The sequence below is a fragment of the Apaloderma vittatum genome, unplaced genomic scaffold (genome assembly GCF_000703405.1).
Source record: "Apaloderma vittatum isolate BGI_N311 unplaced genomic scaffold, ASM70340v1 scaffold22531, whole genome shotgun sequence".
NCBI classification, from domain to species: Eukaryota; Metazoa; Chordata; class Aves; order Trogoniformes; family Trogonidae; genus Apaloderma; species Apaloderma vittatum.
Genome location: NW_009698856.1, coordinates 6,744 through 33,983, shown reverse-complemented (window position 1 = coordinate 33,983; position 27,240 = coordinate 6,744). Strand labels below are relative to the sequence as shown.

General features: G+C 39.3%; 1 protein-coding gene across 1 annotated transcript; it reads left to right on the top strand.

The window, feature by feature from the left end:
* On the top strand, window positions 1-26,881 carry LOC104268086 (microtubule-associated serine/threonine-protein kinase 4-like; the record flags this gene model as incomplete). The annotated part of the gene is given in 16 exon segments (XM_009878184.1): window positions 1-209; window positions 950-1,088; window positions 2,110-2,242; window positions 2,952-3,117; window positions 6,195-6,296; window positions 10,015-10,137; window positions 10,373-10,485; window positions 12,355-12,482; window positions 12,580-12,812; window positions 14,827-15,027; window positions 17,460-17,689; window positions 19,436-19,558; window positions 21,276-21,412; window positions 22,078-22,259; window positions 23,038-23,865; window positions 23,868-26,881. Coding segments are annotated over 16 exon segments (6,061 nt in total), but the record flags the coding sequence as incomplete, so codon positions are not given.
* Window positions 26,882-27,240: the final 359 nt, after the last annotated feature.

Genomic DNA, 27,240 nt, shown 5'->3' with positions numbered 1-27,240 from the left:
TGCGGTTTATTTTGTGAGGCACAAAGAAACCAGACAAAGATTTGCCATGAAGAAAATTAATAAGCAGAATCTCATCCTCCGAAACCAGATCCAGCAGGCCTTTGTTGAGCGTGATATCCTGACATTTGCAGAAAATCCATTTGTTGTCAGCATGTATTGCTCCTTTGAAACAAGACGTCATTTATGCATGGTCATGGAATATGTAGAAGGTAAAATGTTTGTTCGGTTTTACAGAAGAAGAAGAGAGTTTTCTCACACCAAGAAAGAAAAATAACTGGTATGGTACTTGCCTTAGAAAGGCCCCCTGTGTGTCCTTTGTACTCTGGCAATACAGACGTAGGATCTAAATCCAACAGCAATGTGGCATGTTTCCCAGTCATTATCTCCCAGTAAGAGCTTGTAAAACACTAGTGCTCCAGTTAGAATGCGAAATAACTGCTCTTTGAGTAAGTTCCTCATAGACTGTAATTTTTAAGTGTCATAGCATTTAAAGTTCATGTGGAAATGGTGTTTGCTTTTCTGGAGTTCAAATATTCATTAATGCATGTTGAGGTATTTGTAATAGTTATTTTTACAAAGAAAAAGGGAAAAAATGAGAACGTGCTGATGCTGAAGGAGAGCTGAGGCAGTGCAACACGAGATACCCAGGCATTGGTTGTGATTTTTTTCTTTGGCCCCACTCCTTTTTTGTTTTTTCTTTTGTTGTGTTTTTCCTCTTAAAGTAGCAGCACAGACTTTATCAGTTTCAAGCTGAACTGTCTCTGCTCATTGCCAGCATTGTGCTATGTTTCCAGTACAGTAGTTGGTGTGTATAAATGTTGAATTGAATCATCTAACTGGAAAATGAACATTTATGACTACTTTGAGTCCCTTTTTGCAGCATACAAGACTTATGCTGATACACTGCAGAATTTATAGCATCATCTGGAATATTTGTCCTGTTTTACAGGTGGAGACTGTGCTACTTTGATGAAGAATATGGGACCCTTACCTGTAGACATGGCAAGGATGTACTTTGCAGAGACTGTTCTGGCCTTGGAATACCTTCATAATTATGGAATTGTACACAGGGATTTGAAACCAGACAAGTAGGTATATAGAATATGACCAAAAGAGGACTTTGAAATTGTTAGATAAAACAACAGGTATAAACACGCTTTGAATGTTGGGGTTTTTTTTATTGTGAATGTTATGCAAGTTCACAATTTCTGCACAATATTTGAATTTCCATTACATGGAGATCGAGAAAATGATTTTTTTTCCAAAATAGCTCTTTAAAATATTTTGACTTTAGGATAGAAGGGCCTAACAGAGTAGTTAAAAATAATGTACATACTCTTCTGGCTGAAGTGGAGAGAAAATGCATTTTGGTCATTAAGGAAATGGTCTTTCAAAGTATATTTAACACACAGTTTAATACAGAGTATCTTCAGCTTGTAGGTACTTGCATATATGAAGACGAGATTGACTGGATTGGGAAATCTTTCCTCTTGCATGGTTCTTCAGGTTTTTTCTGACTATTTAGAAATACAACATTGTTCCTATACACGTAAATGTTACAGCAGGTACCTGCAGTAAGAAGTGTGGGTGTTGCAGCCCCATTAATCTTCTTCCTGTTTCACATTAACAAAAAAAAAAAATTAAAGAAAAAAATGGAGTAATTTCTGTTAAGTGACAGTACCTCAGGCCAGTGTAGTATTATTTACTGAGTTAATACCTGATTTCTTTTTCGGATTAATGACCCAGCTTGTTACAGACAGAAAATGCTCAACTCAGCTTCAAAAGCAAATTTTTTTCTGTTCTAAGGCTTTCAGATGATGACTTGTTTCTTTAACTTCAAAGCATCTAGCATTTAGCTCTCAACACTTCTGTGGTTCTGCAAGATGTTGTGCAGTCGCATATAAGAATTTTGTTTGCATCTGATAATAACAAATGTAAGATAGTCAGGTTTTTAAACTCTTTATTTTGTACGTAGTTAAATTACTTTTTAAGGTGTCTTTATATTTTTGCAGTGCTAGAGAAACATTTTCCTCCAAGTATTATAATAAGAATAATGAGCACCTGATGTTGAATTATATCACAGTAACTTCAGATCATTATAATTTTCAGTTTATTGGTAACATCCATGGGCCATATAAAGCTTACAGACTTTGGCCTGTCAAAGGTGGGACTAATGAGCTTGACTACCAATCTGTATGAGGGTCACATTGAGAAGGATGCCAGAGAATTCCTTGACAAACAGGTAAGACACAACCTTTTTCGTTTCTGCACCATGTGTTCAAATGAAGTGATGTTTTACCAGAAACATACCATAATACTGCATAAAGTGTCATTATTTCTGCATTAATGTTCTAGGTGTGTATGGTGTTTAATTTTATTGACGTCCTCCAGATAATTCTAGGCTTTTTTCTTTGTACATTAGGATCTGTTAGTAAGATGAATAACCTAATTGTGTGCAATTGAATCTGTGAGGGAGACAAATGGAAAACTGTTTTTTATAAGGAATTCAGAAGTCTCAGCAGAGTACTTGTGGAGCTGATGATGCATTGTACAACCAAGGGTGCTAAAATGCTTGCTGTGGCCCATTTCCCTTCAACCATGCCTCATTACCATTGCTCACAATCTGTTCACTGTAAAATACTTAAGATAGAACCATCACAACTTTCATGTCCAGATAAGGTTAAAGTTAAGTTAAATAAAGTATTTGCTGTGATGGACTTCCATGTAAACTGTCCTATGCGTGACAGATGCACAAGTGTTGATTATGGTGTCTGTAATGTAGCTAGGTCATTCTAAAAACATCAGCTGATACACAGACTTAGTGTACTAAGACCTACTGAATTACATTTTTCCATATTTCCATATTATTTTATGTTTCAAAAATCACAAATGATGCATGGACTTGTCAGTTAGACTTGTTTTCCCCTAATGCTTATTTTCTTTATTTTTAGGTCTGTGGAACGCCTGAGTACATAGCTCCTGAAGTGATACTGAGACAAGGTTATGGAAAACCCGTGGACTGGTGGGCTATGGGAATTATCCTTTATGAATTTCTTGTTGGGTGTGTACCATTCTTTGGAGACACACCAGAAGAGCTGTTTGGACAAGTAATCAGTGGTGAGTATCATTACACAAAAAAAAATGGATTTCTTAACTTACTGTAAAACATTTTGGTATCTGTTAATAGTAAAGATGCTTACAACATTACCTGATAGACGTAAGTTTTCAAGTCAGTTTTGCTAAAAAAAACAAAAACAAAAAACAACCACACCATCATCCTAATATCATGATACACAATTTGCTGTTAAAGCAATAAGAATAAATTTGGATTAAAAGCTGAACTTGCCGTATATTGTTGCCAGGTACTAAAATGCAATTATGTAGAGTACAATGATTAAGCTGCACTGTTTGAAAAAGAAAAGCAGTATTAGTAGAGAAGTTGTGCCACCATGGCACAGTGATTTTGGTCCTTGGGAAAGAAATTATACCAGAGAAGAAAGAGTTAAAAAATTTGCATAAATGGGAAGATGCCTCATGGCACAATGAAGAAATTAACAAAGATGTAATAAAACCCTGAAACAAATGTCTCCCAAATAATAAATAATGAGAAAGAGAAGGAAACAAATTCAGTTCACAGATTGTTAATGATTTCATTGGTGATTGTTGTAGTGTAATGTTATTTCTGTAGCAGATGTTCTTCCATTTAAAATTCAATAACCTTTTAGATCTTAACCTGCAAGCTGACCCTAAGTATTGTTATGTGGCTTGTGGCAAAACTGAATGATAATTAAACAGAATTGTTCACTGTCCTACCTGCTGTTTCCATGAATTTCCCAGATGCATAGATGTAGAGGGCCTCTGTTTATGCCAAAAATTTTAACAGAATGGCACCTCTGTTATCGAGTATTTCACAGTCTGTTTTACAGTCTGCTTTATTAAAAGGCACAGTAGCTAGGACCAAAAAAAACCAACACCCACTAAGCATACTAAAAACCCAACAGAGACAAAACTAACCATACCTCTGCTTCTTTATTCTCTGAGAATAAAACAAATGCCCTTTTGTACTTAAGGCCACCCTGTCATCATCTTGCTTTCCTCCATCTCTGAAGCTGAGAAAGACGGACTTGTTTGTAAACTGTAATGAAATGGATTTTTGAGTTGCCTCCAGTCTATGACCTCTTTATACAACATCCTCACTGTTCATGGGTTTATAACCATGTTGTTTTCTGATGTGATATGCCAAGGCCTGAGTGGCAAGGAGAATCAACTGTTTAATTAACATAAGCAGCAAATGCTGGCTTTGTTCTGGATGCCTCACAGCTGCAATGCATATTCATGCTTTTATCTTCCAAATCAGATTTAAAGTACAGTGGAAGCTGTAGGCAGGCAAACATGGAAATAGCCCATTTTTATTGGATTTCCAGACACATGCACATGTGTGTTTATGCTCTGTGACTTGAAAAGTGGAGAAAATAGTTTAAAAATAGCAACAAAATTTAAACTTTAGACTCGCATGTGGCATTAATTTAAAATTTTATAAAACAAATTGTCATATGTTACCACCTAGCTGATACTTAAATAACTTTTTCTGAATGTGTCCATTTATCTTCCAGAAATTATCTGGTTTTATGTTAGTAAACCTGGTCTATTCCCACTCTCCAAAACTGACAGTCAGCTTTGCTGTTTATTTTGTTGTGGATTTGCCAGTTTTTTCTCTTTCATTTTAAACATCCTTTCTTACTGTCAGCATCTGCAGAGCTCTTGTTGGTTAGGTTTACTGTGCTAAAATATATGATTCCTTCATACTCAACTGTAAAAGCTGGGTTAAAAACCCCAAACTATAGCCAAGACTTGTTTTCCAGTTCCTGTGGGTGAAATCTGCATTCTACTTGAAAATGCACTTTAAAATCTTGCCCCCTGATTTTACCTTGCTCCTTCTTCATGGTAGGTTGTATTTTGTGCCCCCGAGTTGTATGAGCTCAGTTGTAAGAGGCCTCAGTATCAACTTAGATGCTTAAAATTATTTGGATTAAAAATAATGTTCCAGAAGCAGATTACATTTCATAGCTGTTTATTTCAGTACCTTTCCTTAAACTCTGAAATTCAAACACTAAACTTGTGTGTAGCTTCCAATTATTATTTTTCCAGTGATCTAGTTGAGAGGCATCCCTGCCCATGACAAGGAGATTGGATTAAATGATCTCTAAGGTCCCTTCCAGCCTAGGCCATTCTATGATTCTATGATTATAATTTTGATGAAAAAGTCTAGATGTTGTCTAATGGCAACAAAATCCTTAACAGCCTACTATATTTCCTGAGCTCCTAGCATTCTGCTTCTCTGATGCCAAAAACCTTGTGCTTCCCAAGAAACTTCTGCAGAGTTTTGTCTAAACCTGCAATATATTATGTTTGTGGAGGCATCTTCTGCTAAAAATCAGACAAAACTTGCTGTGTAAGCTGTTATAAAGTTCACGTTCCCATTGAAACTGGCACAATTTTCCATTGTTTAATTTAAATGAACATTTGGCAAAATTTTTATTCAGCCTTACCTGAATACTGCAGGCTTTAGTATCTTGATTGCATGACTTCAGTCCAACTTGCTGTGAAGTGCAAAAGCTTTAGGAGTAGAAGAGTCAGTAGAGTGAGGTGGTTTTTCACTGAGGTATGAGACACTTACTGAAAAGCTCCACTGGCACATATCTAGAGCAGAGCACAATACCTCCGACCCTTAGTCTTGGGAGTAATGACTTCAGTGAGTCATCTGTCACTCGAGAAGGATTACAGATGTGAACAGTGACTGCTGGGACAGGTCAGCTGGGTCCATCTTAATAGCAGTTTCTGTGGAACAGAACTAAAACTATAATTTTGGGGAGGCAAGGAGAAGGGACTGCATACAAGTTGTGCTGATATTTTGCAATAGTTTTCCATGAGCCAAGCATTCCTGTATTCTGTTGTTAAACACTGTTTTGGCTTAGAGGATCCCTCTGAGGGGAGTGGGAAGATAAAAATAAGTTTGTGGGGGTTGTACAGAGAGTATAAAAATCGGAAGTAATTGGTATGCAACAGAGCGCAACTTGAAAAAGTTGCCTTAACTCTGACTTAACTGCTAGCTCACTATGAGAACTTTCATGCACTTTGTCATGAGTGTTTGGATCAGACTTTGGTAATAACAAACAACTTTTTGTTTTGACTAGATGAAATCAACTGGCCTGAAAAAGATGAAGCACCACCACCAGATGCCCAGGACCTGATTACCCTGTTGCTCAGGCAGAACCCTTTGGAAAGACTGGGAACAGGTTAGAAGACACTATATAAAACTCTTAGTTAGAAATAGCTTCTGTATTTGTCATTGGGACCTTTTATTCACCATTTTATTTTCCCTGAGAAACGTCTGCCAGGGCTTGTAGCCTGACAGAATGCTGTTGTAGCAAAGGGTATTTTATAGATTCAGACCAGTAATTCGAGCTTAACAAGATGAGACTGTTGGGTTGTGGGGTTTTTTTTGAGTTTAAATGTAGTCATTTGAATTTATTCTTCTCTTAATTTGGTAAATAAAACAAAAATTTCTCAAAGACCCATTTAACCATTGGATGGAGTTCATTAATGAATACAGTATTAAATAACTAAGCACAGAAGTAGTGAAGGGGAGTCAATACATGACTGATGCTTCCTTTTTCATAAGTATCTTAGCGTGGCAAATTAGTTCCTCCAGGCTTTAGCATGGGTGATGAGTACTCAAACTAATTATTCAGATATTACTATCTGAGGTTGCATTGTGAAATGTCTTGTTATTCTCATTCAGGAAGCACTACTGCCTTGCATGAAAAAGAATAAGCCCAAAAGTGCGAATGTTAAGGAAGTATATGGATATCAGTGAGAACACAAGCTGCCAGCTTATTGCGCTGTGGTCATTCAGTGCTGTGTTCATTCAATTTCAAGAGAAGAACCTAGCATGTGGTTTTAGGAGCAGTGAGCCTGCATGGGCTAATGAAAGCACTGTGCATTTATGTAATAGAGTTTATTTGTTAGTTGACAGAGCAGGATTTATTTGGGAATTTGGGGGAGAGGCAGGAATGGAGAGTATTGCACATGTTTTTAAGGCAACTGACTGCAAAGTCACTAAGCAAGCACAGCAAAAAAGGTCTCCTACATAAAAGAGCTAGAATATAAAAATATAGCTGTATTTAAAGTGAATACTATATGTCCTGAATATAAGTACATTTGGGTGCTAAGGAAACCACGTGGCAAGTTGAGTCAGCATGAGAGTACTGGGAAGACTGCTGGCAAAACTGAGTCCAGTGGTCAGATTGTGCTGTGTATTTTTAGAGCTAATATAAAAAGGAGCTTTAGAAATCAGTTCATAACTGGCCTTGCCACAGCTGCTCAAGGAGATGTGAGTATAACTGGAGCCCAAAGTACTATTGACGTGGTCCCAGATGACAGGTCTTCCTTTGGGATGTGATGACATGACTGGGTGAACTGCATGTCCCCTGCTTCCTGAGCACGTGGGATCTGTGTGATGAGTGCTTAGATTTCACTGTAGCTGATGTTCTGGAGTAAGTGACATCCATTAAAACTTTGTTGTTCTTCCATGCTGAAAAAAATAAGAGTTAGTGAGGTGTCCTGCCTGGAACAGCTTTTCCACTTGCTGCCTGCTTGTCTGCTGCAGAAGGCACCACTGCCAAAGGCAAAATGAAGAGCCAAAATTAGTTCCGTTCCCTTGTTTTAGGGGAACTCCTTTCAGGCATTGTTGTTTCATTGCCAGAATGCTTTTTCCTAGTAAACACAATGTTAATTCAAGACTGCTGCCCTTTGAGAGGCTGGATCAGAAGTTTATTACAAATTCTGCTTCTTGCTAATGCTGGTTGAGAAAGTGAATTGGCTAGAATGGGGATGGCTTAACTGCTGTAATGGCCAGTGCCCCCATATGGAGCATCTGTGCAGCTTGTTTACAGGCTGATTTCTTTTTTGCTGTTCGTAGTCTCTCAAGAGCTGGCAGTCTGCAGAAAGAAGTTGGGCAGCCATTTCTTTGAAGCACAGAGGGATGTTTAGAAACTGCAACAAAGCTGGGTTTTTTAAGTGTCAGAAGAAACAGAAATGGAGGCTGCAATGTGACAGGTCCCATGGGGGCACTGGAAAATAGCACAGTTTATCCCAGGTTCGGCCATGCATTTCAAATAATGCCCTATCTATTTAATACATATTAGCTAGCTGCATAACACTTCATGGAAATCTTAGTTGCATATTTGCTCAGGAGACCTGACTGGCATACTCAAGTTGAAGGAAGAGAGATCGATACTGTGTTTTGAAGAAGAAGGATGACAGAAGAAAGACTTGTTTGGATTTGAAGTGTCTGATACCAAACAAGAACTACACAATTCTGACATTATACATAGTATCCCATTACTGTGCTCAGAAATGTTCACTCCTTGGCTAGCAGATTGAACTAACAACAAAGTAAGATAATAAGAAGTAAGAACAAATATGAAAACACCACCCACACACCTCCCTTCAACTTTATTTGCCATTTCTTCCCCTGCAGTGGTGCAGGGGTATGGGCAACAGGGTGTGGTCAGTTCATCACAGGTCTCTGCTACTCCTTCCTCTTTAGGGGAAGGCTCTTCACACTCTTCCCTTGCTCCAGCATGGGATCCCTCCCATAGGAGAAGGTCCTCCATGAACTTCTCCAATGTGGGTTCTTGCCACAGGCATGGTCTTCATGAACTCCTCCAGTGTGGGTCACTTCCAGCAGGTGCAGTCCTTCACAAACACAGTGCTCTGGTGTGGGTTGCCTGTGGGGTCACAAGTCCTGCCAGCAAACCTGCTTCAGTGTGGGCTCTTCTCTCCAAGTCCACAGGTCCTGCCAGGAGCCTGCTCCAGCATGGGATCTCCATGGGGTCACAACCTTCTTTGTGTACATCCACCTATTCCAGTGTGAGGTCCTCCCTGGGCTGCAGGTGGACATCTGCTCCACCATGGAGCGCCATGGGCTGCAGGGGCACAGTGTGCCTCGCCATGGTCTTCAGCACAGGCTGCAGGGGAATCTCTGCACAAGCACCTGGAGCACCTCCTCCTCCTCTGCTGCCCTTGGTGTCTAGAGAGTCGCTTCTCTCACATATTCTCACTCCTGTCTCTCTGCTTCTGTTGTGCAACAGTTTTTTTACTTATTTGTAAACATGTTATCACAGAGATGCTACCACAGTCACTGATGGGCTCAGCCTTGGCCAGGGCATGTCCATCTTGGAGCCGGCTGACATTGGCTCCATCAGACATGGGGACAGCTTCTTCCATCATTCTTAGAGATGCCACCTCTGCAGCCTCCCCAGTACCAAAACCATGCTGCATGATCCAAATATAATCAAGCTGGCAACAGCTCCTGCTGTTGTAGATCACTTTTCATTTTTTAGAATTAGATTTATGCATACTAATTGCATCCTCACCCACCCTTCCACAGTATTTCATTGCGTTCTTACAGGTGTTTCTTAATTTGAAACTAGTATAATTGTTTAATATGCATTATAGGAACTAGTAGTCAGTAGGAAGATAAGCGATAACGTATTTGCTATAGAATTGTTTACTGCTACCATAAAACACCAAAAGCAGCTCCTGGTCAGCAATCGTATTTACACTGAGCAACTACTAAGAATCATTCTTAATTACTGTCTAACTTGTGCTTACTCATCTAGTGCACATATTTATATTTTTATGACTGCTACTCCATCCGATGCTTCTGACTAATGTGTGGCTGACAGATAATAATTAGTATTTGCAGAAAAATAGAAGCATTAAAAGGGGGAAGATGATAAAGTAATACCACCACTGTTAAAGAAATGGTAATGAAATGGAGACTAAGAGGTGCTTTCACAGGTTTAGGAGATTCTAATGGAAATAGGTAGTAGCTGTTCTGCCTACAGTGATGACTATGCCTTTCCATGATAATTCAGGGGGTTTAGTTTGAGTGAATGTTAGAGGAGTTGATCTAACTTGCTCAGTGTTTTTCTCTGGCTCCCCCAGGTGGTGCATATGAAGTAAAGCAGCATCAGTTCTTCAGGAGCCTTGACTGGAATAGTCTGCTAAGGCAGAAGGCAGAATTCATTCCACAGTTGGAATCTGAAGATGACACAAGTTATTTTGACAGTAAGTGTTTGGTGGCATTAAAAAAATATGATGTTCAAATAATCACTGTGTTTGACTTTTGCTTAGTGCTTTGAAAATCTTCTTTATCAGAACCACTGGCAACTTGCAATTTCGTTGGTGGTTTGACATTTCAGTAGAAATAATCTTAAGACTAAGATCACAATTTTAGTTAGTATTAAAGCTTGGTACCCATTCTTCTTGATAAATTCAAATACTTCATTTCCTGTGTGCGTAGCTCGTTCTGAGAAATACCACCATATGGAAACTGAGGAAGAAGATGATACCAATGATGAAGATTTTAATTTGGAGATAAGACAGTTTTCTTCATGTTCACACAGATTTTCAAAAGTAAGTAAAAATTGCTGTAATGTTAGTATATCTTGTGTACATAAGCATTTTGCTACTTTAATGGAATTAGCAGATGTTAGATATGGAATAGATGAATAGGGCATTGATTCTTCAAGAAATGTTAACTGAAATTGAGCAAGAATGAAATGAATACCATTAAATAGGAAGATTCTGTAGGAAATTTATTTCCTGAATCTTTAAGAAGGTAACAGAAAATTATGTAAATAGATTGATATTTTCTGTAGAAAAGTCATGATAGCATAAGAAGTAGTTCAGGGAAACTGTTCTGTTAAATGATAATGCATGTTCCTTACATTGTTTTCCTTGTACCCAGTTTGCATGTTGCTCCATTTATGTCCTGGCTATCTTGCAGGTGATGGCATAACAAAGATTACTGTACTAGCCTATAGTAGCTATTAGCTAAATGACATTAGACTGAAAGGAAAAATACAGTAGTGGTTAGCATGTGATTTGGTCAAGTAGAGATGTGGATTGAGGGAGTGGTTTGAATGCTGTGAATTGAAGGTAGAGTTGACTGTGCAGATGGTAGCATACTTCAGTATTTGTGATGAGAGCTGATTATTGATGGACAAGGGATGCCAGTAGCAGAGTGAGGGCACTCAGGAAATACTGTGGAGGGTAAATTGCAGGAAATAATGGAAGTGGAATGCTTAGTGAGCATGCTTTTAGTCTTTACATAGCACCCAGCAGAGATTTTGAAAAGCTTTTTATTTAAAAAGCTTCTTTAACCCATTTTAGGAACTGTTTAAAGGTATTTTGAGAGTCTATGTTTGTATCTTAGTTGTCCTAGGTTAAGTTTTAAGGAAGTGGTGGATCTTATGCAGGCTCTGCAGTATATACTTTATCTGTGATAGCTTGGAAGAGCAGAGACAGGAATCATAGATGTCATTATCCTCACTCTGTAAACTCTTTTTTTCGACTTGGTGCTGTAGTTCAAAATCAGATACTGGTAGATGACGAAGTCTGTTTGGAGATAACTTGGGTGAGGGGTAATGGCCACAAACTGAAACACAGGAACTTCTGTCCAAATACAAAGAAACAGGTTTTTTCACTGAGTGTGATCAAGCACTGGCATAGGTTGTCCAGAGATGTTGTGCGGTCTCCATCCTTTCTGGTCTTCAAAAGCCAACTGGACGTGGTCCTCAGTAACCAGCTCTAGGTGACCCTCCTTGTGCATAGAGGTAGGACAACATGACCTGCAGAGGTTCCTTCCAACCTCGTTCTGTGATTCTGTGAACTTCTTTCCTTTGAAAGCTCTGTACCGTACTGATAGTTTGATTTGGAAATGTCATCATATCATTGCATCTCTACCTGTGCCTTTCAGGCTGTAGAATATACAGCCGGCCAGAGGTGAGATTTTTTTTTAACCCTTTAGCCAGATAATCTGTTCTTAACTTTAGAATCAATTCAGATTAATTTTGCTGCTTCCTATGCCTGACTGGTAGATACTAAGTATCTTTAGGTTGTGGCTTTTTTACCTTGATTGGCTTTATGATTGTGAATTAATCCAAGATGTTCATTAGTCCTGTGACTAATGACTCCAAGACTACGGGTTTTGTTCGTACACTCCTGGTTCATGCAGTGAAATGGGGAGAAAGCTGATGAATTCATAATGAGATGTTTATCATGGCCCTGTATATGAAGAGACGAGAAAGCAAAATAGGAAAGTATTTTAAGAACACAAACTCTTGGAAAATTAAAAAGGCTCAAGAAGTTTAATGTTTGCTCTCTGAATATGCTGGATAAGCATGTAGAATATTCAGAGTACAACCTGAAATGTCCTTTCCTGCATATCTTTTTATATCAAACATGTCAGTGATGACGTTGTGGGGTTTTTGTCTGTAACAGGTTTTTAGTAGCATAGATCGAGCCACTCAAACACAAGGTGAAGAAAAGGAGGAAACGGGAGACAAAACAAAAAATGTAACACTGCCTTCTATGGAATCTTTAAGCTGGAGTTCAGAATATTCTGAAATGTAAGTAGAAGGAGGTGCTGGAATGGTACATGTCCTGCTTGCTGGGTTGCAGGCCTCTTCATTGAGATGCATGAGAGTTTGCTTATTTTTATTGCAGACAACAAATATCTGCATCCATCTCCTCTGACACTGAGAGTAGCAGACAGCGATGCAGTTCTGGTTTGCTTCCAAAGTTGGCCATATCAGCTGAAGGAGAACACGATGATTCCATAGGCTTTCTGGGAGCTCGGGAGGAACATGAAAAGCCTGTGTTTGTGACTGAGGAGATAGTGCAAGATGAGCCTGAAGTAACCACTCCAGCAAGTACAATCAGCAGCTCCACACTATCAGGTAATTCTCAGTGGGTCTCTTGACTGACAATGTTAGAAACAGTTGTAAACCGTCTTTGTTTATTTGGAAGTCCTATATTTCAGAACTGCTTTTAAAAAAAAGCCGTCCAAGAGGAGTCCGGTTTGAGCTCAGGTTCAAGCTAGTGAAATTTCATGAAAACATGTATAGGAAATTTTCAATGTTCTTAGAAATGCCAACAGGGGGCCGGTTAGCTCAGTTGGTTTGAGCGTGGTGCTGCTAACACCAGGGTTCTGGGTTCGATCCCCATTCAGTCCCCATGTGTTTCCTGATCTAATTGAGAGGTGTCCCTGCCCATGACAGGGAGGTTGGATTAGATGATCTCTAAGGTCCCTTCCAGCCTAGGCCATTCTATGATTCTGTGATTTGGTGTCGTCCCACTGACTCTGGAGGGCTACTAGGGCAGCAAATAAAATAAAATGTCTTAACTGTAGAGCCTTTGCAGGATCCTTCTGTGGAGAAAAGGAGACTTGGATCCCTTGAAGCACTTGAAGCACTTTTTTGTATCTTCTTTTACTGAAGTTAGTAATCTTTTGAACAATTGTCCTAGAGTCATTCCTGCAGTTCTGTATTGCTGTTTTCTAACACTGTGGTGCACCATTGCATGTTTTTAATTAAGACGTCTCAATGATGTACGTTTCAGAATTGTCAGGGCTGTCTTTGACTTGTGGAAGTCACTTTTCTCATTAGGAATCTAGGCGACAGTGTTGTAAATCATTACTTACTTAAATAATTTATTTACTTTATGCATCCCTCTCTCAGCTTAAGTATTTGCATGCGTTTCAGTAGGATTCAGGAACCTAGTATCTTGCTGGTTTTGTACTCTGAGAGTAGAATTTTGTATAACTGTTGGCAGACTTGATACTTCACACAGCTCTAGGCCTATATCAGTCTTGTGATTGTCCATATACTGCAGGTTCTGCATACTTTCTCTACACATTTGCCTGTCTTCAGCTTATTTGTCTTTCGTGCCTTGCTGAGTTTTCTCAAGATACTACTTTATGTTCGCATACTCCTAATTTCCCTTTCATTCTACATTTTCTTCCACTTTCCTAATGTCCATTTCTGGGAAAATTAGTTTCCTCAGGCTCAGCCAGCTGTACAACCATTCCCATCTCTTTCCCCTGTCTAAAACCTTGGCTGTGCTCTATCCCAAGTCTTGCTCATTCTGCTTTGCTGCATCTGTCACAGTGATAACTGAAAACATCTGATCCTCTTCTGTCACTTACCAGTTACAGTCAAGAATAGTTTCGTTTCTGTGGTCTATTAGCAAATGTATGCTCAGTGACTTTAAAGGAATGCTAGGCATTACTGTTATGAACAGACGACTTGCTCTTGGGGCATTTTTTATAAGGTCATATAACTTTCCTGTTCTGTCTTTGAATTTTTGAAGAAATCCCATACAGGTTGTTACGTGACACTAGGTCTTTATGGGATTTTTTTTATTATTATTATTAGAAACATTGTTGTCCTTCCTCCATAAAGTACTGTGGAAGTTCATTACCTATGATAGATTAATATCAGTGTGATTTTAATATTGAATTTAGTAGTGCTAGGTATCTTTCTCCTGTGTGGTAAAAAACAACCCAAAAGATAAAGGCAAAAGATAACAATTGAAAATGAAGTCATACTTAATATCCTAATGATCTTGGAAAAGTTGTTAAGCTGATTGCAACTTGTGTAGGATTGGAGACTTTCATTTGCTTTAAGAGGAGTTCACATGAAAAGTAAATGTATACTTAGTTCTCTAAGATGCATGTTGCTTATTGAGATACCAGACTTACTTTAGCTTTTGTCTTTTACTTTAGTTAGTGACTGCAGTAAAATTGTTGCTTCAATTCATTCTGTTAACGTTTATGCATTCTCTAAGTCTGTAAGAATTAGTCAGATTCCTGTATTGTCTTTCTATGAACTTGTTAACAGAGCACACAATTGGACTGTTTCCCCTCCCTGACTCCCAGTTTTCCCTCAACGTGTTTCTCCCTTCTTTGTACAGTTGGCAGTTTTTCAGAGCACTTAGATCAGATAAATGGAAGAAACGAGAGTGTGGACAGTACAGATAACTCTTCAAAGCCACTGAGTGAAGTTGCATCTCACATGGCTCGTCAGCGGTTAGAAAGCACAGAGAAAAAGATCATCTCTGGAAAAGTCACGAAGTCCCTTTCTGCAAGTGCTTTGTCCCTCATGATTCCAGGAGGTAGAGATAAATCTTTTTGTTTGAAATGTTACAGTTTCTGCGTACTTGGTTTATGACATAAATGTAAAATTTTGGAGAGTCCAGAGTAGAGTCTGTGTCACGCTTTTTTATTACTCGTGTTCACATGTGTTACTAGATGGTGCAGTCTTGTCAGCGGGTTACAGTGGTCACAGTACAGCTGAGGGACCTTCTCTGACAGGCGAAAATTTAGTTTAGTGGTGACTACTTTGTGTTTGGCTGTGTGCATGCACAGTAGAACGGAAGCTTCTGTCCTTGACACATCGTACAGTAGGGGTGTAGCTTAAGTTTTAAGTAGCTCACTACGTGCAGCAGCACATTCCGCCTGACTGTTCTCTCTTATCTGTCATGTTGAAAAGTGGTGGGAGAGAAGTGTAACAAAAGTAGAAATAGTGTGTTAGGCTCCTATTTTTGCTACTTTTACAGTAACTTCAACTGGTTACTTTGAGACATCAGGCTAGTAGAGAATTGTGCAATGCTGAAGAGTTGTTTTGGGGCTCTTCTCTTAGACTTCACCTGTCTTTGGGTTCTACTTGTGCCCAGTGTGGTGCTTAATGCCTTGGTGAGCAAGCACTGTGTTGTTGTGCTTGTGTTTTGGACACTGTGAAGAGGTGAAAGGCCTATCTGATCTGTATTACTGGAGGAATTTCACATTCATCTTACTTTTTTCTACCCTTCTCCACCATACAGTTTAAAGAGTTTAAAGAACAGCATGGGCTTCCTGTGCAGTACCTGTAATTCCAGCAGCTAACCATGAAGATTTTTTGATGAGATGTCAAGAGGAAAATGTTGAGTCTCAGAAAGCACTATTTTGCACCCATTGACAACAAGGTGTCAATGAAAAGAATACTTAATATTTCTGGGATGCTATCCAAACGTGTATGATCACGTTCACTAGTGACTGTGTGCTCAGCATGTTCAGGGTAGTGTTGACACTGAAAACTACAAGTGGTTTGCAAGTGGTCTTGTACCATATGTAGACTCTTTATTCAAAATAATATTTTTCTCCCAAATGTCAAAAGTAAAGTTTTGGATGCCCCTGTCACAGTTAGTGCCATGAGTTGGGTTCTTTTCTGCTTATAAAGACCCTGTATCACATGCAAATTACTGAGAATAGCTATCACAGGAGCATGATACACGCACTATATATCTATTGATCAGTTACTATTGTAATAATTCTTTCACAGCTGTCAAGTAAGAATTGCTAAGTTCAGAGATGGTACAGACTGAGTTACTGTGCTCAATAAACTACAATTTTCTTTCAGTTTAATCTCAACATCATTCTGTAAAATCCAAACTTTGCTCTGCCTACATCTAAAAACATTACAGTTTTAACTATAGGAGCCAAACTCTTCTACAACTACCAAGCTGTACCCAATACTGTCAAAAAACCCCTACCTTATTAATGTTTATCCATAAAATAAGCTACAGCAACAGATGACCAGTGTTCCTGACCTGAGTCAGGTAGCTGAGAGTTACAGGATGTGTCCCACGTGCAACAGAAAGTAGAGGCAGGGGATCAGGGTATGTTTCAGAACCAGAGGGTAACACTGGCAGCCACCTTGGGACTTGGCTGTTCTGTGGGGTTTCAGCATTAAACCAGTGATACCAATCTCTGAGAGCCTCTGGTGACTCCCATACAGGGAGCAGCATCTCTGCTGTCAAAGCATATCTGCCCTCGTGTGACACGGCTTGGCAAGGACACCAAACCTGGAATCTCTCTGGGCTGCATTCTTTTGCAGAGCTGTCACCATATTGTAGTCACTAAAGTGTGTTTTATGCTGTTGCAATTGTGTTTGCATTTGCATGAGTGCATAGTGCTTTCAAAACAATGAAATAAAACTAAGCTGTAAAGGCTATTATTGTTGGAAGAAATTCGTGTGGTCTTAGATGATCTAGCAGAATGTAGAAATGGAGATTTGTTACAAGTATTGAGTTACTGACCTGTATACTGACTATATAGTGTTATTTAATTACAGTAGTCTTTATCTATGTCTATATATAACTGAAGCAGAAAAAACTAGCACGTTGTTTAGCACTGCTGAATGATTTGAGGGAAGTCTTGGGTGTACTCACAATAACGTGCTGATTTTCTTTTCATAAGTGTTTATTAGGAAAAGGCTGAGAATTATTCTTTGAAAGTTTGCAATTAGTATGTTTCTGGTCTAAAAGGGAAACTCAGTCTATATCAAACAAGTTAACCCTTGAATAAAAAATAAATTTGCACTGCAGAGAAAGAAATTTAGTTCTAAGATCACCAAGATATACACGGATTGAGGAGGAGAAGGTGTTTATGCAAAGACAATGATATATTTTGACGCAAAGGTGTTGTAAAGCTGAGCAAATTTCCTGTTGTGTGTCTGTATTTGTGTGTGCTCAGAATGTAGTCTCACAGGCAGAATTCTTCTTTGCAGATGTGTTTGGTGTTTCTCCTTTGGGAAGTCCTATGTCTCCTCATTCCCTGTCCTCTGATCCTTCATCCTCTCGAGATTCATCTCCCAGCCGTGATTCATCAGTTGCTGCTGCAAGTCCTCATCAGCCAATAGTAATTCACAGTTCAGGAAAGAAGTATGGCTTCACCATCCGAGCAATCAGAGTTTACGTGGGTGACAGTGATATCTACACTGTGTACCATATTGTCTGGGTAAGATAATTTATTTTTTTTTTTGCTTGTATACAGCCACAGAAAAATGTAATGAAGTATTTGCTTTTAATTTGTGTACCCTGTTACTATATAAGTCGTGATGATGTGCCAAACCACTTCTTAGACTAAAATTTGTGCCTGTACACCAGACTGGTGTTGGCTGTTGGGATGACACAAGCCAGGCTTGGCAGAACCGGTGCCTGCATATGATGTTGACTGCATAAGTCACTTCACTTTTGACAAGCTGGGCAACTGTGAAGAGGCATGTCTTAAGTTTGTGGGAGTTGGTGCAGCCCTTCTTTGAGGGCAAGTCTGCAAAGCTAGGAGATTGTAAACAGAAATTGTTGAAATATACGTGGAGTTTATTAAACTGTATCAATTAAAGGATTCATGAAAATCAAGCAGTATTTTACTAGACACAAGTAGGCTGATTTCAAGCACTGTAGAAATGTGCAAAGCATTTGAAATTGCAATACCTTTGAGGATTCTATGGCATAGGAAATAGGCTAACTGTCTTGAATAAATCATGTATTTTTCATCCTCTGTTCACTACTGATCTGAATGAGAGATAGGCTAAAGGAAACGATAATGGCTCTTGCATTTCATTGGTTATCAACATCCTTAATTGTAAAATGTGTATTTATGTAAATATATATGTATTTATATTTGATTTATAATTTAGGCTGATAACAAATTATGTGGTTTATATAATTTATATATTATACATACATAAATGTGTGTGTATAAAAATATTTCAGCTGCTTTAAAATAAGAATAATTAATTACAAGTATGTTAGAAGCTCTGAACTTTTGTACAGTGGCTTGTTTTAAGTCTGTGTTGTAGATTTGGAAGTAGCAATGCTGCTGACATGGTAGCATATTACCCAGTGCTACTGATGTAACGTATACATGTTTGCATATCAGATCTATTAATCCATCAAGAACACTGAATCTGAACAATGTGTCGACATTTGATAAAGGAATAAATTAAAGAATTGGGTTTCTTACTACTGGTGTAGCATCACATCAGTGAAAGAAGGGGTCAAAAATAATACTCTTCAGTAAGAGTGCAACCTTGGCTTTTTTCAGTGTTGTAGATTTGTTTGGTTTTTAGCTCTGTAAGCACTGTAGGCTTCAGTAGTGACTGCATGACTTAAAATTCTTCAAAAGCTCATTTTAGAATATAATAAATTATTTAAGCCACCTTCAAAATAATTTACAATAATTTGGTTTGGTCCTGCATCACTGTTGTGCTGTTCCCTCTAATAGACAGCTGGGTGAATTTGAACCAAATGAAGACAATCCTTAACTAGATAGTGGAATTAATTTTGTATCATGATTAGGGTACTGCAAGTTACCACTGCCTTAATTATATCAGTATTTCTTAGTGTCAGGTGCTAAAAATCTTTATTCGATTCTGAAATTCTGCCATGGGGAGTGAATCACCCCTTCTTTATCAGGCATAAAACTGCCCTCCTGTACAGAGCTTACTTAATACCAGTGGCAACAAGCAGTATTTCAGTTAGCTTTGAAACCATTCCAGGCCCTGGGTTAAGTATAAAGTGTGAGTAAGTAGTTGAAGGTGAAATGTCTAGTCTGATGTGTTGTCTTTTCTTCATTTATATAACTTAGTATCTCTTACTCATTGCCAACTGGTTTTATAGAAGGGCATCATCAAACCAAGCCTGCTCTCAAAAGTATGAAGGCTAAACATTTGCGTATATTCTCTTTGTCTCTGATTTCCAGAATGTGGAAGAAGGAGGTGCAGCTTACCAAGCAGGTTTAAAAGCTGGAGACCTGATTACTCATATCAATGGAGAGCCGGTCCATGGTCTTGTTCATACAGAAGTCATTGAGTTGTTATTAAAGGTAAAAAGCACTTGCTGTTTTCACCAAAAATTGAGGGGTTATGTTTCTTTCCATCAGAAATTAGTTAACAGATGTTGTGGTTGTTCAAGTACAAACTCTAAGCCACTGCTACACAGATCTGGAGAAAGGTCGATGACTTCATATATCCTGCTATGATTTTAGTTTCTCTGCAATAAACTGGCTATGCTGACATAGCCGAAGTACATTTGAGACCATGACACAGAGATGTGTCTCAAAATATCTGACGTTTTTTCTTGAATCCACCTGCCTTCTTCAGGTAATTCAGGTTTTTGATGATGATGTTACTCTTGTTTTCTTCTTTTAAAATGAAATCAATAAGGAAAAATGGAAACAAATAATAGGAAATATTTTTTTGCCTACTATGCAGGAACATGCCTTTCATAATCTTAACACCGAGATTTTTAACTCATAGGTAGACTTGTCCTACAGATCTTCTTTAAATTCTGATCCTGCAATTGGACTTTTATGAATAATCTATCACGTTTTTCTGTAGTGGTGTTTTCTGAGATCTATCCTGTTTTCCTTAAAAATGAGCAAAAAAAAAAAATCCAGAAAAACTCCTCAACTTTTTTAATGAGCAATAGTGTCTTAGCTTTTTTCTGTAGCTATTCGTATAGCAGTTTTAATGTCATCTTTTTAGAACAGACTAGGTCAGAATTATTTTAGCTCTGTTTTTACTTCCTTTATTATTAATAATTTGTTGTCCCTGTCAAAGGGAGTAGTCAGTTACAAGAAAAGACTGGAAAACAATGAAGTAATGGGCTAATACAAAGAGCTGAGTAAAATACAAAAAAAAAAATAAATACAAAAAAAAGCAAAATACACTTTTCCTGAAGTCTTTATTTTCCTTCACTTGAACCAGGAGGAACTTCCAAGTTTTCCAGTTTTGCAAGAAATGTATAAGAGAAAATTCTGTAATTTTATGGAGTTGATTGTGCAGTTGTTTTCTGTGTCAGAGAAAGAAACATGACAATGCTGCACAGTATTTACAATAGTGAACTCAGACTGAGAGATTGTTGTTTATCCAAATGTACTGTATCATAAATTATTTGGGGCTATTTGAATTCCTTTGGAAAGAAGCTTACTGTGGTAGTATACAGCACTGGGTAGGGGTTACTGATTTTTAAAACAGAATATAGGTATTTCCAGTTGGTTTTATTTATCGAGTTGTCTTTTCATGCAGACAGCCCTAAAAAGCTTAACTTAATTATGTTTGTTATCTCATTTGAACAATATAAAATGATTTTTTGAGACTGATGATGATGAAGTTTTCTTCTCAATTTCATCATTATAACAGTATCGTGAGACATGAACGGCCAGTGACTGGACCACGGGACAGTGACAGCTGTTCCTGGTGGGAAAATAGGATGTCTCTGTAGAAGCTTTCATAATGAAAATTGCAGTCTTAATAAAGTCTGCTCCTGTCTAGCTATAATTACTGTTTTTTTTTTTTTCTTGTTCTAAAGCTGAAATGGAAGAAGTATAGGAAATTCAGTAGAATTTGAGAATTTTCTAATCATGATTTGTCAGACATAAATCAGGCTGCCAAGGTCTGCACAAGGCTCCCTACACTGCCGGCTCTTACTCTGGTGCTGGAGGTCTCTGTCGTTGCATGCACATTTGTGGTTTAGCTTCAATTTAAGGCAAGGTCATCTGGTATTAATCACACCTAAAAGTTCCTCCTTTGTCTTAGCAGAGCGGTAACAAAGTCTCGGTTACAACAACCCCTTTTGAAAACACTTCCATCAAGACAGGACCTGCCAGGCGAAACAGCTACAGGAGCCGAATGGTCAGGCGCAGTAAGAAAACCAAGAAGAAAGAGAGTCTAGAGAGGTGAGCAATGGTTTTTTCATGATAAATGTTTCCTTGTAGGTGTGTATACATAAGATTAAAGTAAGAATTCAGTTTTCTCTCCTACATATTTTTTCTTTATTCGGTGAAATCCTGTTTCTTCTAATCCTGCCTAAACTAGATCTGTTAAAATAACCCCTAAAAATTTTGCATGGCGCACATGGATATATGGGGAAGAAAGTGAGTAACTGAGAGTGCATCTTAATTTGGTTTAGGTATACATTTTGCTCTTGTGCTAAGTTTATAGACATTTTAAGTTTAATAGTAAGTTTTTATGTTATGCAAATACTTCACTAGTGCTTTACAGATATTCCTTGAGTTTTGGTGGGCTCTTAGATTAAGAAAATGAAGATCATTATCTCTAAAGAGGTAACCGTTGTTCTGAAATACAGTGAGTAAATTTTAGTGCAAATGGATTTAGTTACAGTATCTCTCCCACCTATTAGCAGAACAGGATATTTTCTAAACTTCCCTCTTTGCAATGTGGTTTGCTTTCATGTTAACATAGATTTAATATTTGGTTTTCTTAATTTAATATTTGGGAATGGGAGAGGGGAGTGATGTCGGCTTGCAAGAGTTCTGCCTGTGGTGATAGTATATTCTGTGCATTTTAACTTCTGATTAATGCTGTGCTATTCTCACACTAGGAGAAGATCTCTCTTTAAGAAGCTGGCCAAGCAACCCTCTCCTCTTCTTCACACCAGCAGAAGTTTCTCCTGCTTGAACCGATCACTTTCCTCAGGGGAGAGCTTGCCTGGGTCTCCAACCCACAGCTTGTCTCCTAGATCACCTACCCCAAGCTACCGCTCTACTCCTGATTTTCCATCTGGTGAGTATGAAGGACTTGTAGTGTATTCTGCTTCTTGTGAGCCCCCCCTCAGATCTGTTATGCTCAGCTAGGAATAGTCAATTCTAACAAGCATAATCACTGAATAGTTCATTTCCTTCTGGAAAAGGAAAAAAGTTTCCTGATGTGAAATCAAAGGTGTTTTCATGATACAGAAGCATCTAAAAGAGAACAGTCTGCTGGATTTATCACAGAGTTTAAATCCAAATGCACTGGCTGTAAGATGAGTGAAAAACAATCCAAGTTTGGAGTAAAACGAGTAGAATCTTGCGTGTAAGAGGCTGATTGATAAAAGAAACTGAGGAAAAAGGTGCTCCATAATGGAACTGACATGGGCACTCATCAGTGTGGATTTATTGCTGAAAATATTGACTTGAGTGCTGAGACACGCGTCTTTGTGGCTTCTGAAAGCCTGCCCCTTATTCCTGTTTTACTTCTGTCATGATTGTCATTAGAAAGCCTTGGTGATTGTTCTGTAGTGGCCGAAAGCATTAGCTATTCTATTCAAGGAGCTGAAAGTGATAACTCAAAGGCGATGAAGGAACAGAGGAGAAAGGGAGAAATAGCAGCATAATTGAAATGATGAGGCATTGACAGCACAGTCACTCAAAACCTTCCAAATTTTGGAATGTATCAGTAGATGGCACACAGACCTTTTGGACCACTGGAAGTTTTGTGTCTCAGTGAGCATTTAGACAAAATTGAAAAAGTCTTGCTAATCTTACATTTGCTTGTTTGGTTTGTTTATTTTTTTTTGAAGGTACTAACTCTTCCCAGAGTAGCTCCCCAAGTTCAAGTGCTCCCAATTCTCCAGCTGGTTCAGGACACATAAGACCCAGCACTCTTCATGGCTTGGGTCCAAAGCTTGGTGGGCAGAGATACAGATCAGGAAGACGCAAATCGGCTGGCAGCATTCCTCTCTCTCCTCTTGCAAGGACACCCTCTCCAACACCGCAGCCAACATCTCCTCAGCGATCTCCGTCACCATTGCTAGGACATTCAATTGGAAATACAAAAATTGCTCAGTCTTTTCCTAGCAAGATGCACTCCCCTCCAACTATAGTAAGGCATATTGTTAGGCCAAAGAGTGCAGAGCCACCAAGATCTCCACTGTTAAAGAGAGTCCAATCTGAAGAGAAGCTTGCACCCTCTTACGGCAGTGATAAGAAACATCTATGTTCACGAAAACATAGTCTGGAAGTGACCCAGGAGGAAGTGAATAAAGAATTATCCCAAAGGGAAGTAACTCTTCAGAGCTTGGAGGAGAATGTATGCGATGTGCCATCACTCACAAGAGTCAGGCCTGCAGAGCAGGGCTGCCTGAAACGACCCATCTCCCGAAAATTAGGTAGGCAAGAATCCATTGATGAGCTGGACAGAGAGAAGCTGAAGGTCAAGATAGTCATGAAGAAACAAGATTTAGCTGAAAAAGCAATTGCTCCTATACATGAACCTAGCAGTGAATCAGAAAATCCCAATACCTTCAGACCAGAAGAAAGAGACAAAAAAGCGTTCCAGAAAGTATTAGAAAGATCAAATCAGTTTGAAACAAAAATTGTTCCTTTGGAGACCCAGTCGGCTGGTGGCATATTTTTCAAAAGAATGCAAACTTGAGATCAAGTGATGGTGTTGCTTTAGATGCACAGGTGCTGTGTCATGGGCCTCCATCAAATGAGCTCAGTCATATTTCTTATGACTTCAAAAGAATTTCCCCTCCGTGTACACTGCAAGATGTGCTACCTCAGTCCTCTGATAGGATGCTAAATGTAAAGGGAGAAAACACAGATAAAAATGTACCCACAAAAGAATTTGTCAAATATGAGAGATTAGATGGTAAACTTGCAAATATTGATTATCTTCGAAAGAAAATGTCCTTCGAAGAAAAAGAAGACACTCTCTCTCCAGTGCTGAAACCTAAATTGACATCAAACGTTCATGAATGCCTTCAACTTAATACAGGCAGACCCATAAACATACAGCAGGACTCCACTGCAGTTGCCGATAGTAGAGCATTTATCAGCAGTGCGCATGCCGCTCAGATTAACTCAGTTCCTTTTGCTCCTCTCAAGACGCTGAGTAGCCGACCGGACATGAGTGTGGAAAAATCAACCCTTATTTCCACTGAGACTCCTGTCAGAAAAAGTCCTTCAGAATATAAACTTGATGGGAGGTCTGTTTCCTGTTTGAAGCCAATAGAAGGCACGCTGGACATTGGCTTACTTTCTGGACCTCAGGCTTCGAAGACTGAACTGCCTTTGTCCGTGCTTTCAGAAGGACAGAGTACCAGCAGTGCTGGGGGATCTCCTAAACCCCCAGCACCACAAGGGTGTGGTGGGAAGGCAGAACTGGCTTGTCAGAAAGAACAGTTGTTAAGCTATTCAAAATCTAGCAAAGTCAGCATAACGGAGCCTCAGGTTCTGCAAACAAGCAAGAGTTCTCCAAATCCACCAGTCATCCCTGTAGCTGCAGAAGTAGTGACAGAGAAGAAGGTTTCTAGTCCAGCTACTAAAGGCAATGTTGCTGTTACGGAGCCTGTTCAAAAGAGAGATACCTCCTCTTCAAAGCAGAAGGACAATTCAGTGGAGGCCAAGTCTTGTGTTGTTCAAAGTCAGAGTGCTAAAACTACTCAAACGTACTCCAAGCTTTCTGCTATCCAAAGCACTCCTGAAAAAGCTGTGGGAAAAGAGAAGCAAACACAAAAGGAGCTGCCTGCCAAACAGCCAGTCGCCCAGAGAAGTTGTGAGCCTATCCCTGCAAAGGTGGAGGTGATCAGGGAGTCGTCTCTGAAGGTATCTGTCTCAGATGTCCTGATAACAAGCTACTCCAAAAGCAGTGAAAAAAATTGTGCTAATTTTGCTGTTCCACCTCAGATGCAAGGAAAAATGCAGACAGCGGGCCCCAAGGCACAACCTAAAGATGGCAGAGAATCCCTGAAATACCAAGGCAAAGATGACATCAATGTTGCTAGTAGTTTCATGGAAAGGGATGTAAACAAGCAGAAGGTGCTCAGTGAAACTAAGAAAGTTACTGCAGAGTCAAAGGGTGAAGCTCTTCCATCCAAACAGCCCATCCAACCCTCAACAGATTGCGATCCTAAAAATGAGAAGCCTGCACTGATTTCATCTGTGCAGAAGGACCATGCCAAAGATTTAGGAAAGAAAGATCAGAAACAACCCACTGACATAAGGCTTCAAACTACTGAGAAAGAGCAATCCAGCCAGGCTCCTCGGCAACAACTTAATGCTTCAGGCTCATCTGCTGCAAGAGACGTTGTAAGCAGAAACAGTGCCATACATGTTCACGTAGGTGTTCAAGAACATGTGAAGCCTGCTGCCACCAATGTGGAAGGCAGCACAAATAAACAGAGGCCAGCCTCTGATACAAGTTCTTCTAAGCCTAAGCACTTGGATAAGCAGATACTGTCACAAAAAACATGCACTCCAACTGTAAAAGAAAAAGAAGCTGTTATTCAGGTATCTGGCAGCTCTCGGAAAGATGGGAAACATACCAGTAAAAATGCGCTAGATTCCCTTTCTGCTGTTTCAAGCTCTTTGAGAAAAACAAGCAATGAGCACATGCGGGCTGAAAGGAGTTTGGAGCACAGCTCAGTAGCCACTCTCCAGATGGGCAGCATCGCTCCTGACACTAAACACAAATCCTTTGCTGCCAGCCCAGTGCCAGCAAGCCCAGATAGTTCTAAGCAGATGCAGAGGCAAGAACCAGCAGGTTTTGGGGAATCTGCTCATCAAAAGCAACTTCACCTTGGTGAAAAACAAACCATGACTCCGAAATTTTCCACTGTGAAAGACTGTCTCTTGCTCAGCAAACACGCAGACAGAAGTCCTAGTAAGGAGATGATCTCTGCAGACAAAAAACCTGAAGGAAAAATATGCACTGACGCACTTTATGTTCAGCTTGACAGTGGGAAAGTAGAGCCTACTGTTTCCCTTCTGCACTGCAATGCCAGAGGGAAAGGAGCAGAAAAAGTGACCACAAGTAGCAAAAGCTCTCAAGATTCAAAAGGGAAAGGACAAGCTAATCAAAAACAGCCAGAGGATGCAAACAAGCAGATTGCAATAAAACATTTGTCAGCTGCCAGCGGACAGAGTTCCTGTCGTGTGGCCGCAGCACCAGGAAAGCCACTGGCTTGTTCAGTCAATGTCCTTGAATGTAAACAAGAAGTATTTGCCTTGTCTTCAGCCAAGAGTGATGCATCTTCAGCAAAGTTTAAAGCAGGCTCACCTGAGCTTCCTGCAACCTGCAAGGAACCAAGTAAGAAAAGTGCCCCTTCCACCGGGAGTGGAAGGGCGGAAATGATTAAAAGTGTTTCACTCATGGCCTTGCACAGTGCTGCTGTTGTAGTAGAAGCCCACCATCCTGCTTCAAACCTTGCGGATAAATCTGGAAGTGAAGAAAAGTCTGTTCTTGTTAACACTGTGGATGTAAAGGGAAAAGATGCTGTTCAGGCTCAGCAGTCTGCTTTGAGAAAACAGAATGTAGGTAAAGATTTATCCAGGTCAGCAACTACACCTGACCGCCCTAGCGCACTTTCTGACGACAGAGATTCAGCTCGGCAGCGGCGCGGAAAAAACTGTAAGACCTAGCAGGTGAGAATTCAAGACTACCTGAAACAATGTCAATATATTGGACTGCCTTTAAACCAGCACTGTGTCGTGTCTTTTGTGCGGCAAAGCTTTCATGTCACTAAAGAAAGAGAATAGGGGATATGTAAAGAGATAACTTTTTTTCAAAATGCCTTCCCAACTGTAACCGGTAAAACTGTTACCATATAGTATTTGTACAAAAATACCTTTACAGCTGAGAGCTGTTGAAGAAAAGATTTCCTCTGTAAATACTCTGTGTTTGGGGATTGAATGTAGCATATATACTTTGCTGCTGATTGCATTGTTTACTCTCCCCTTTTTTAAGATAGTTGCTTCGCCACTTATTTACCATACTCAAC